The 12,787-nt window shown below is 47.3% G+C and overlaps 1 protein-coding gene across 1 annotated transcript in view; it reads right to left on the bottom strand.

Annotated features, from left to right (window-relative positions):
- Positions 1–10,413, bottom strand: part of LOC102013462 — a 12,387-nt gene extending 1,974 nt beyond the window's left edge. The window contains exons 1-2 of the mRNA XM_013518141.1: positions 10,381–10,413; positions 10,074–10,283 (exon numbers count right to left, since the gene is read on the bottom strand). Coding sequence (XP_013373595.1) covers positions 10,074–10,283; positions 10,381–10,413 — 243 coding nt within the window. The remainder of the gene's footprint in view (positions 1–10,073; positions 10,284–10,380) is intronic.
- Positions 10,414–12,787: the final 2,374 nt, after the last annotated feature.

The raw sequence follows: 12,787 nt of genomic DNA, 5'->3' as shown, positions 1-12,787 counted from the left end.
CGGACGGGGGCTCGGGCGCGCCCGGCTCTGAGCCGCCCCGATCGGCCGGGGGAGGAAACGCACCGATCCGCCGGGGCGCGCGTCCTGGGCCCGCAGCGGTTCGAAGAGGAGTTGATCCTCGACGCAACTTTGCGAGCCAGGCTGGCTTGGCTTCTGTCGCAGCGCCTATCCCTGGGGAGACTCGCGCCGCTCAGAACGAGGCGGGGCGGGAAAACTGCACGGAAACTAACTTCGAGTGGTTGGAGAGATTCTCCAAACTCTCAGTGGCTTTTGCAAACAGCTTCCTTTCTCGACGTTAGACCCTTGGACTGTTTAAGGACTTTGTGCTGCCACTTACGGAGTCCTAACGTCGTCTCCGAGCTGTAACTGCCACGACAATATATTTCCTTGGGTCAAAGAGGTCTGCGGCCATCACATCATGTGCGCCCCAGATTTAGCAAATCAGTCCTCTGTGAAGTTGCCCTATCAGTGCGCAGCTCTTTGACGCAAGATCAAAGCCTACGAGATTTCCATTAACCGAGTCAAAATGTCCAGGCGGGCAGACAAAAGTGTTGCAGTCAGAGCAGCGGTTTTAGAGCTGACGCACAGGTCAGGAAAGTTTTGTGTATTAGATATTACTATCTGCTGTGGACATCCCAGTGAATGCCCTTTACTTCCAAGGGGGCGACGTGAGTGGTGCGCTCTCATTTGAATACATTTGTGTCTCATGATTTCTTTTTCTCACGCTTTTATCTTTAGTTGTGTAGTGCTGGCTTCTGTCTCCTAATGTAATGGGTTTGTGACTGCTTCACAGAATGTTCTTTTGGCTGGTATCTGTGAGAGGAACAAACCCGGCTGGTATGAGACCCATGTTGGGCTTGGCTAACAAAGAAGGTATTGTTTCTTTCAAAAAGAGCAGGTTGAGTAAAATCTCATTTCATACAGAGACAATGAGAAATGAACATATTCCTCCCTGGTGTGGGTCTTGTTTGAAAGGCTACTTAATGATACAAACTTGCGTTTGACTTCAATGTTTTCAAAAGCATGCTCACTGACTGTCATTTCTTAGACTGTGAGTAACTAAATAGATCCAAGCCATTTGAGGAGAAACCAGGGTCAGATTTGTGCTTTTTTAGTTAGCTCTGGCATGACTGTCCTGTTTGCAAGTCCCAGCAGCTGTCTAGGAGCACCAGCCAGATATCTGAAACTGCACCCGCTTGCGAGCAATCCGAGGGAGTTTCATTAGCTCAGCATGTGGCCTTGTGGAAGGAGAATACCAGACAAGGAGAGAGTTGCCTGCCACAGCTGGTGCTTTGCAGCAAGGTTGCCAGTTAGATCTACGTTCCTCCAAGCCTGCAGTGTGGGTGATTGCCCTGCACGCTCCAGGAGCCTTTCTGTCGCTCACTCCCTGGTGTGGAGACGGAGGAGCCCCGTGCCCCTGCAGTGGGATCATGGGAGAATGGTGTCACTCCTCCGTCCCCAGGAAAAGCACTCAAAGAGAGGTTCCTGAATTTACACGGAGCCAAAGGACACGGCATCATCAATCATGAGTCTGGTAACAGAAATAATCAGCCCAAGTTATTAACCTTTGACTCACTAACTCCTGATCAATACTTCCTTTCAAGTGGAGAAGCAAGATGGCATTGTTCTCCTGAAGGAAACACTGTCTCTTTCAGGAACACTCCTTCCTCTCAGTTGCTACATATGTGCAACCTATTTGTGGAGTACTGAGCAGCGGTCCTGGGGTCAGGGGCCATTGTGTCTGACATTCTGACTGAGTTCATTCTGTAGCTCTTGGTAGCACTGGTTCCGATCAAAGCAACTTTCCCTTCTTGCTCCCGCACCTCCTCTGTACCTGAGATGATGTGTTTTTGGCCTGTTCTTACTAAAATATAATATTCGTTCTCTCCCTTTCTGTCCTCTCCTTCTTCTCTGTCTCTGTCTGTCCGTCTCTCTGTCCCTATCTCTGTCTCACTTTCTCTCTCTCTGTCATCTGATTGTTTTATTTTCCATTATTTTGAGTGTGTGGAACAATGTCTGGTACGTTGTAATAGCTCAATAAATGTTTCTTGAGAATAACGCATGGATTCCCATGAAGATTATAACATGGCCAAGATAAAATGATGGAAATTTTATCCGCTGAACTCAACCAGTCTGTAAATGCCATGTGCCAACAAGACAGAAGACACCGGAGATACAAAGATAAATGACACTCAGTTCCTACTCTGAGGATGCAGGCCAACCGGTAGAATTTTTAGAGAAGAGATGGGATACACAGCAATATTTCTGAATCAAGAGGCTGGAGGTGTAGACCTGGAATTGCTGGTTCCCATTAAAAACACATCAAAGGACTCCTTGCTGCTGCCCCGAAGCGTGGTTGAGGCTGAGAACACTGGCGCTGCTCTGTCTTCTGTGACCCGGGAGCTCCCCTTGCCGCAGCCTTCCGACGGCGCTTCAGCACGGAGGCCGTGTCCGCTGCAGCTTCTCTTAGGTCTGTCTGTTTTATTTCATTAAAGTAAGAAACCAGTAAAAGGCACTTGTCAGTTCCCTGCGCTTGAGATCAGACTGGCAGGCCAGTTAAGCCCTCGGGCCCTGGGCAGTTTACTTCCGCTGCTACAGCGTTAATGACCGGAAGGAAGCAGCCATTATGTTTCTGAGTTGTGTTAAGACTACTATCACCATTAAATTGTTGTTGTAAAGAGGGAAATAAAACATTTTTGATACTATCTCATGAGCAGAGGAGTAAGAAAACAAAAGAGGGTCAAGAGAGTCTTGTTTTTCAAGGAAAAGAAAGATCACTTAAAACTCGAAGATCTATCTGAGTTTTGCAGCTCTCTTTTCAGAGTTTGGAAGAATTCAAGAAATCGCTCCTTCTTACCTCATTTCTTTTTTTTTTTTTTTTTTTTTTTTTTTTTTTTTTTTTTTTTTTTTTTTCTCCGGTACCGGGAACCGAACTCACGACCTTGCGCTTGCCAGGCAGGCGCTTTGCCGCTGAGCTAAATCCCCAGCCCCTCTTCTTACCTCATTTCATAGACTGCACGCAACTTTATTTGGGATGAAAGGAAGGAAGCCATCTCAAATCACATAAATTCAGAGGCCCTTAGAAGAGGTAGGAAACACAAAGGATTCTGGGTTGGAAAAGATTGACATCAAGTCCTACCCAGATTTGAACCATTTTAAAAAGTGAATGTTCTGTGTAGGTGCATTAGCATTTTGATCTTTATTATACAGGTGATCCTCTGTCCGTCTGCTTCTGACCCTCCTGGAAGTTCAGAGACTGGGCCCAGGCTGGGCCAGTGAAAAAGGACAGCTCATGCTGCTTTGTTCTTCTGTCTTTGCTCTTTCTGTCCACATAGGGACCTGCGCCAGACGTGTAAAATACTGCTGCTTCCCCTGAGCCTCTGGGAAGCCCCTCCTTCTATGTTTCTGTAGGAATCTGTCCTCATTTTCTACGATCTGTACACCATATTCCTTGATTCTAAGAGAGAACAAAACAGGCTTGGTTGCTATTTATTTTTCATATTATTTTTGTTGTTTAAGTTTTCTTAGGAATACATTTGAAAAACTCCATGGAGTCTGCCTTTGCTCTTACTCGGTATTCTTCTTTTTTTTGTCTTTTTGAGACAGGGTCTTGCTGTGCAGTTCACGCTGGCCCTGAACTCACTTTGTAGCCCAGGCTGACCTCAAACTCACAACGATCCTCCTGCCTCTGCCTCCCGAGTGCTGGGATTACAGGCGTGTACCACCACACCCGGTTTAGTATTCTTAACTTCTGTGCTTGTACTGTTGATTTCCATTCCATCTTTTGGAGCAGGCAAGAGGTCATCAAGATTCCAGGGAGTCTCAGTGCTACTGAAAGAAATGGTTGAAATTTCTTTAAAATCATGATCTCCAGAAAGGCCAAGCTGCTACTCAGAACGCTGAGAATGTTGACGTTCATATAAAGTAACTTATAAAGTCAGTGAGAAGTATATGAAACTGAAGCTACACGTTTGTTTTATTTTTTCAAGGATTTCCTTAGTTATATACAAATAAGGATGTACAGCATCTGGGGGGAAGGTACAGAATAAAGTGGCCATGATCACTTTTGATGTGTATCTAGTTACACCATAAGCTTCCTGAAAGAACAAAAATAGAGGAGGCAAAGAACTGACTCTTCCTCAAAAACAAATACAGATGCCAACCAAGGTTCTCCCAGAATTTCCATTCACAGCAGCCTTTCAACATCGGTGGAGAGAGTTTGTTTCCTAGTACATAACTGTTCTCTGGGATGAGAATACTGTACTTTGATGAAAGTGGAGTTGATGATTAAAAAAAATAAAAGGTTTTTTTAGGGGGTTTGTCTTTTTGAGTCAGGGTCTCACTATGCAGTTTAGGCTGGCCTTGAGCTCACTCTGTAGCCCAGGCTGGTCTCAAACTCATAGAGATCCTCCTGCCTCAGCCTCCAGAGTGCTGGGATTACAGGCATGCACCACCATGCCTGGCTAAAGGTTTTGTTTTGAGGAAAAACTAAATTTAGCAACTTCCAGTGATGTATTGTCGGTATCTTTCTGAGTTGAGGCTAACTAAAAGATATTTATTTCAAGGTGCCATCTTTTGCTAAATTAAATATTTCTCTAAGTCTGTATGAGCTTACATACACATATTTGGGGCACCAAATTGTGGGCAGTGTTAGCCCTACTTGTTCTAGAGGCTTCAGAAATAGTAACAGGAACTGGATTCTTGGGAGAGAATAGGTATTTATAGGTCATTCTTTATGCTGCGGCTGGAAGGAGAGCCGCTGTCTCTGGTTTCTTTTTCCAGCAGGGTCCCCGCTGAGCGTAGGTGCCTTCATGTGTACAGCTGTTGGGAACATCTGGCACTTGTCTTTTGATCCTGTCATTTGGCCAAACATTTGCCCAGTGGCTCTGTCCATTTCAACCTGCTCACATTTCCCTGACCCTTGACCCCTGATGTAGTTATACAAACCCAGGGTTTAGAGTGCTGTCAGATTACCTTCACGCAGACTAGAGATGCTGACTTTTTCTTAACTGCTTATCTTATTATGATATAATTTTTGACTTACAGGGAACTTGCCAAAGTAACCTTTACCCCAATTCCCCAAACGTTAAGCTTTTGTCCTGCATAACCAGAATTACCATTGTCAAAACTACATAGATAAACCCCAGACTACAGAATACCCGCGATCTTTCCACTCTTCCTGTTGGAATTCAGTCTTTCCTGTCACTGAGTTGAATCCAAGGTCCTACACTGAATTTATGTTTGGCCCCCTTAGACCTCTCCAGTCTGTGACAGTCTGTGCTTGTCTCTTATGACCTTGACACTTGGGAGGACTGGGTGGTGATTTTGCAGGAAATTCTTCAGTGTGGGTTGGCCTGAAGTCTTCTTGTGCTTTAATGAAGAGTCTGCAAAAATGATGTTGGGCCACTGTGTGGGTGACACAGGGTGACAATATGTCTTCATATTGTTGTTAAGTTTGACCACCTGGTTCAAGTGATGTGGGCCAGACTTTCATGCTTCTAACGTTACCATTTCCTCCTTTGTAATTAACAGTTGCTTTTAGAGAAATGCTTTAAAGCTATGCAAATATCCTCTTTCTCAAAATTTCCTGTACCAATTTTAGCATCCTCCATGGATCTTGCCAGTAAAATTTATTATGGTGCTATTTTAATGGTGACTTTTAATTTCCCTAATTTTGGCTTATTTTATATACTATGAACTACACATTTGATATTCCCTCTACTTTTGTTATTTTATGTCTTTCATCTTTAAAAAGTCAACTAAATATAAATAGCCATCAATAGTAATTTAATCTGTTCTTTAGAGTTTGCAAAGTACAGTAAAATGATTTAACTTTACCTGATCTGAGTTCATAAAAACCATAAAGATGAGTTTCCTATTTTGCAGAGTTCCTTGATAGTTTTGGAGGTAAGATCTTTTTGTTTTTTCCCCCAGTACCGGGAATCGAACTCATGACCTTGCACTTGCCAGGCAGGCGCTGTGCCGCTGAGCTAAAATCCCCAGCCTGGTGGTAAAATCTTATTAAAGGCTTAAGTGAGAAAGAAAATCAGAAAGTTGCTATGTAAATGTTTTGTTAAAATCGGTACAGGAAGTTTGAGGAGCACAAGTAGTTGTTCTTAAATTCCACTTTGTCTGGAAAGTGTTCTGAGACTACCTTTTATTTTCTTCAAAGTGTTTTGGTACCCAGTGAGGCACATTTGCGTTTAACCAGCGCTCCTGACAGGCTATTTGAACATCTGCCGATGTGTTTTCACTAAAGTACACATTCTGATTTGCGTGTTATCAGAATTTCTTCTCATTCCACCCTCAACCCCGTTTTCTTTCTGAATTACACTCACTCTGTTTCTCAGACATATGGTCTCTAGATATCAGTGCTACCCAAGGATGAAAGTAAAATGTTATATCACAGAAGAGGTCAGTGGAATGTTTCTCAGAAGGAGATGCTGGAGATAAATGCTGTCCATTGAAGCAGTAGATATTACATTGTATGTGAGCCTCTTTGGATGGAAATATGACATCAAACATGTCCTTAACTAGTGTAGGAATTAACCTTTCGTTCATGACGGTAGCCCAAAGGTGACATGGTTTAAGGTATGATACTAAACACATCTTTCACACATGTAAGTTCGCTTGCCCTAATAGTAAGTAGTCTACGTGGGCATAATGCTTTACTGACTTCACAGTTCAGATTATTATTCATTGTTTTGTTACTTCAGCCTTATTTCCAGCCAGCCCTGAAAGTGCACAATGGAGCTTTTCTTCTATTATTACTTTTAACACGCTTTATAAATCACTTTTTATTAGATAACCAAGCTTGTGTAGTTCAAAGAACTATAATCTTTTGTTAAGCTTTTGTTTTGATTTCTTTGAAAGATTTTAAAAATTTGTTTCTTTTAGTTTCTTGCTGGGTCCGAGTTACTAGAATTTGTTAGTGTTTGATAATGTATCATTCCCACATGAAGATTCACATATCTATTTCTTTTGAATCCTGGAGGCTATGTATCAAAACAAAATAATATTGTATCCAAAAGCTTCAAATTTCTTTATTTTCTAAAATGGGGTGTAAAGGAAATAGATTCTTTCTCTATATGTTCATTTTCTTTATTAGGGGTTCATGACGTGTACTTTGAGTATCAAAAGTGTTGTATCATTCTCCCATAAGTGAGTTAAACTACCTATTTGGCAGGCAGTAAGGGCCCTGTAATTCCAAGGGGGGAACATACACGAAGCCACACGGAGAGCAGGCTGAGTGGCTCGTGTTTCTCTTAAACACTGATTAAATCTATGTACTCCTCTTCCACCCCGTAGCTGAATAGATGATGAGTTTGCACAAAGCCAGCACAAAGGACAGGAAGGAGAAGCTGGAGACCAATGATAAAGCAGTGTGTAGTCATTTTTTAACTGTCAGACACATACAATTTACAATACTTGACTATTTTAGTTATTCTAAGTTGTGGTACTGATTATCCTTTAGGTCTAAAGATAAATCCTTATGTTAAACTTTGTGGTTAGCCACAAAATTTTCTTTTGTACATCTGTAATGTATAAGGAAAAAAATCCTTTTGAAGTTTCCAGTTCTGCCTGCGTTTGTGAGCAATCGATATAGAAAACACCAGTGCATGTGCCTGTCCACCAAGGGGCCCCATGTGCTTGTGTTCTTTGTAGATCGTTAGAGAAATCTGACCGGTGCTAGAAAAAAAATTAAATAGCCAAAAATCACACAATAATTAATAGTATACTATTTGGTCCCTCGTTTCTCTTCCCTTCACTACTATACTTTAAAACATTTTTACAAAAGCTAGGTATGGTGCCGTATGCCTGTAATCCCAGTATTCTGGGAAGCTGAGGCAGGATTGCAAGTCCAAGCCCAGCTTGGGCAGCATGGTGATTTAGCTAGACCCTGACTTAAAATCTAAAAAGGGCTGGCGATGTAGCCAGTCTGGATGCCCTTACTACCAACAGAAGCATTTTTTTTTCATGTACTAGTCAAAGCTAATATGGGAGAGGCTGGGCTTCAACCCATATTTAAGTGACAAGAGACGAAAGACAACACAGAAGAGAGATGCAGTGAATGAAGGAAGGCTAAACTTTCTTTCTGTGGATTTTTTTGAGGTCGGGGCTCGAAGAGTTCCTGCGCCAGTCTGCCGCTGCAGTGGCCATTTGGTGATTAGTCACGCACTCCTGTCTCCTGCTGACTGTTGATGGGGGTGGGGAGGGCCCAGCAGAGCTCAGGCGTGGAAGAGTAGCCCCAAACCACGCAGCTGGAAAATGAGAGAGCCAGGCTTGTTGCTCAGCCTCCTCCCAAAGCTGTGCTTTTGACCCGTGATTCCAGTTTCATACCGTTATCCCATCTATGGTGGGTTTATTGTTTGCCTGCCTTCAGCTGATGCTAGGTTTCCTGAGAGCAGGGGCGGTGTTGCTGTGACCCTTGCAGCAGTCCGCAGTAGCAGCTTTCACAGAGAAGGTGCTCTAAACGTGGAGTTTGGATTTAGTGTTTTCTTCTCCAAGCATTTCTCTTCTGTCTTAATAGAACACACACAGAAAGGGTGTCTTGGATACTTTCCTCTCATTGCTGGGACAAAATACTCAACACCCAAAGTTAAGGAAGGAAAGTTTATTTAGCTCTCCGTTTGTGGAGATTTCGGCCTGTAATCAGCTGGCCCCAAGGCGGAGTGGCCTGGCACAGGGGCAACACTTCAAGGCGGCAGAAGGCAGCAAAAGCAGCAAGAGCAAAAAGGAGGGAAGGGAAAGCCTTTGTTCCACCCTTACATTGTAAGCAGGCCACCTGCCCTCGGGTGGGTGTACAGCGCTCACACCATCCCGGTGCCCTCCTCTTGCACAGGCTCAGGATGTTTACAAAGTGAGGATCCCGGCCCCTGCTGAGTCAACTTAGTTAGCCTTTTAAACTTCTCAAGCTGAGACAATGAACAACATCCTAGAGGGGTAAGGGCATGTCCTCTACTCACTAGGATGTAGAACTACTGAGTTACTTAGTTCAGCCTCTGGACTTCCCAAGTTGACACAGTGTATCAACCATAACAGAGGGGAAACTATGAATGGATATCAGTAATTTACCAGAGAAACTTTGTTACCACTTGACAGACCTTCACTAATAGGATCCCTTCCCCATTCCGCTTAGAAGCTATGCTTTTGCCCTCCAAGGCACCTAATCTAGGTGACAGTGTTGTCCCCACGCTGTGTCACGGTCTTCAAACCAGTGGGTTGATACCAGGGCTCCTAAGTGGTCCAAATAAAGCGGTTTTCATTCTACCAGCCCTGTACAAACACGATCTACCTTCTCACTGTGGAAGACAGATTTCACTACAGCAGTCATTCAAGTTGACCAAGAAAGCAGGATCCAAAGAATACGTACCAAGATTCTTTCCTCTGTGTGGCTTTGCTTTTGGAAAGGGGGCAATTTTTAATCCCTTAATCCTTTGCATCGTGTTCTTAGTAACTAGACCTTAGAATTTTTCACTTGAGTTTTATTAATTGCTTTCTTTAACTACTAACAGCCTTTTAGGGTTAAAACCATAATGTTCATTTAATTTCTTTCAATATGATGATGTACATCCTGAGCCGGGTGAGGTAATGCACACCTGTAATCCCAGGACTCATGAGGCTGAGGCAGGAGGATCGCGGTCAATTTGAGTCCAGCCTGGCTATTTCATGAGTATTCAGTGATGGGCTCCAGCAGTGCCCCTTTAGGAAACAAACCCTTGTCCACCCTCACCTGGCTTTGACACTTTTGGAGACAGGGTCAGGCAGGTCTGCAGGCTCGGCTGCTTGACCTTTTCTCAAGGCCTCACCTTGTTCTCAGGTCGCCGGGTCACGGAGGCTCCAGGGGTTCATGAGCTATAGGTCTGAAGTGGCCTGGCCTCTGCCACTGCCGCAGTGGCCCGTCTCAGTCTGAACCAGTGGGCACAGATGTGGAGCTGCTGGGATCTAAGACCGGGAGGACACCCGGGAGCAAGGACACCAAGGGACGTGGGCAGAGAGCGAGGCTCCGGGAAGGACCCCTGTTGCGCCAGGCTCTGGATTTGCCCTGCCAGCTCCTGGTCCCACTCTGTCACCTCTGCGCGCTCCTTCGGGGCACCCTGGGGGGCGTCGCTGGGAAGACCCAGGGTGCAGAGGAGGGTGGAGGAGGCTGCCGAGGGGCGTGGCATTTCCCAGCGTCCTTTCCAACGCCAGGCCCTTATCTGACCAGGGCGGCGGAGGGAGTCCTGGAAACAGCTCGCGGCGATTCGCACTGGCATCTCAGAGAGAAACACGGCCTGGCCTCGCTAGGGCAATTCATGGGGAAAGAGCCGAACGAAGTTTCCGCAGATTCCACTTGGAAAAGGATTTCGGCCAGCGGAGCTCCTCTCCCTCCTCACCTACCCAGCTCTGCGATTCCCAGGCGGGCTTGGCCATTGTGGGCTATAAAATCTGCTCTGCCAGTTGCTGGCAGCATGGCGTTGGGAGAAGCCACTGAACTGTGTGTCCTGAGCTGTGTCACGCCCACGAGGCAGACAGTGGGTGCCAGCTGGAGCTGCAGGACTCACTGCTTACCAGAAGCCCAAACGGAAGGGTCTGATTATGGCACCCCTAAACAAACACGGTCCTCCTTACCAAAAATTAGCTCCACGCCTCTTAAGAATTCATCAGGGTGCTTTGCTACTAAAGGGCTTTTGCAGTGTGTAGTAAAAGAGGAATTCTTTCTCTGTGTGTGACTGCAGTTACCTGTGATCTTGAGAGGCTGAGGCAGGAGGATCTAAGAATTTGAGGCTATGCTGGGCTATATAAAGAGTTCCAGGGCCGCTAGAGAGGCTTTGTCTCAAAACAAAACAAAACAAAAAAACACAAAAAGATGCGTCCTCTCCAGCGACCCCACCCTCCCCCTGGTGTGTCCTCCTGTCTGTGACGCGCTCCCACGCCCTGCTGGGACCAGTTCGCTCCGTGCTCTTTTAACCCGGTCCAAGAGCTGCTGGCTTAAGACCCATGAAACCAGTTGTCATCTTGTAGCTGTGTGCTGCCGCAGTGTCGGGGTCTCCTCTGCTTACCCCTCCGCGGCGCCAGAGGTGGCAGGCCGGAGGTGGAGGGTCGGCAGGGAAGGCTCCCGAGTCCCTTCCGGTACAGACGCGGGCTGCGGATGCGGTGGAGAGGCGATGGGTACTGCGTGGAAGCCTAGCAATTGAGCTGGTGCGGAGAGGTGATGAAACGCAGACGGGAGCCCGGAACGTGATGGGATTTGGTCTGGGGCCGTCGGTGTCTGAAGCTGGGAGTCCCGGGGTGCGGGTCAGGCGGGACACTGATCTGTGGGCTCCCCGGAGATGATGGTGAAGTGGCCGTGCCCAGCGGACAGAGCACTCCTGCCCAGAAGTTTCTGTTTGCTTTTCAAACGCCTTATTCCCGGGAGGCCTCGGTCGTGGGGACAGGGACGAGCGCGGCCCGGCACAGACCTGGGCGCTGGGCGGAAGGGCGCCGCAGCAGGGGAGCCCGCGCTGCGACTGCGAAGTGGAGGGAGGAGCTGCTGCAGCGGCACGTGAGAGGAGGCGGGCGGGAGGGGGAGCTTCGAGAACCCCCAGAGAACTGGAAGCTCCAGTAAAGGTGAAGGATCGAACCGGCGTTTCTAAACCTCAGGGCTCAGACACCAGCCACGCTTTGAGGACGCACGGGCTGGGGTGCGGGGTGACGGGGTGACCCGGGTTCCCTGCTCAGATGCGGCCGTCCGTGTCACCGCCCTCAGCAGGGATTGATGCCGCCCCCAGAAGATGGATCCGCTGGCTCTCCGGGGCAGGCTGCTGCAAAGCAAGGCGCCCACGCGCTTGGCCTCCTTTTCCTCTTCTCTGCCCTGCGTGACGCTGCCAGGAGGCGCCCACCAGGACGCGGGTGCCGTGCTGTTTGGACGCTCCAGCCACCAGAATCATGGCCTCTGAAATCTCTCTTGCTTATACAATGCTCCCTCTCTAGCGTTTTGTTACAGCAACAACTCAAGCTGGGCTAAGACAGCAGTTTTGCTCGTAGGATGAAACGGTACCCTTGGCCCCACAGGAGTACGGCAGCATTGCCAGGACAAGAGCAGGGTCGATTTTAGTCACTGCAGACGCCTTAACTACCTTCCCCCTTCCACCATCCAGAGGTTTCACGCGAACTGGAGCCTTAACAAATGGTTACTGAGTAATCCCGAGGGGCTGGAATGTGGATGTGCGCCCCTCCGTGGGCTCTGGAAGGGGAGCATGGCCTCCTCGACGAAGTCTGCCCCTAGAGCAAGGCTCCGCTGAATCCGCCTGTACTCCGTGCTGACTAACGGGTGAGCGTCAAAGCTGGGAGCAGCTGTATGCACCCACACCTGGAAAGAGGTTCGACACGTGAAAGAAGGCCAGGGGATACAGCTCAGTGGCGCTGCGCCTGCCTGGCAAGCACGAGGTCCTGGGTTCGATTCCCGGTATGAAAAAAATAAAAAGAAAGAAAGTGCAGCTCAGGGAGGTATGTGACAGAGGGTGAACATCCCCCGCCGAGTGCCATAGACATTAAATTTCGACTAAGGATTGCACCACTCATTAAAACAGGAGACAAACGCTCTAGTTTTCCCAGAGAAAGTGGAATTGAGCGAGCATCGAGTGACCCTCTTAATGCCACACATAGTTACCAGTGAGAACAGACGGCTGTGCTAAGGGTGGGCTTCAGCTACAGCCAAAGTCGGAGTGCCCTGAGGACAGGCCCTGTGCTGTCAGCTCCATGAGAGCTCTGCCTGGCGGCCCAGAGTGGGTACTCGGTACTTGGATGGTTGAAGGAAGGGAGGGAG

This window comes from Chinchilla lanigera, unplaced genomic scaffold (assembly GCF_000276665.1).
Source record: "Chinchilla lanigera isolate Chin_1 unplaced genomic scaffold, ChiLan1.0 scaffold00001, whole genome shotgun sequence".
Taxonomy (NCBI): domain Eukaryota; kingdom Metazoa; phylum Chordata; class Mammalia; order Rodentia; family Chinchillidae; genus Chinchilla; species Chinchilla lanigera.
The sequence above is the reverse complement of the archived record's forward strand: the minus strand, read 5'-3'. Positions and strand labels throughout refer to the sequence as shown.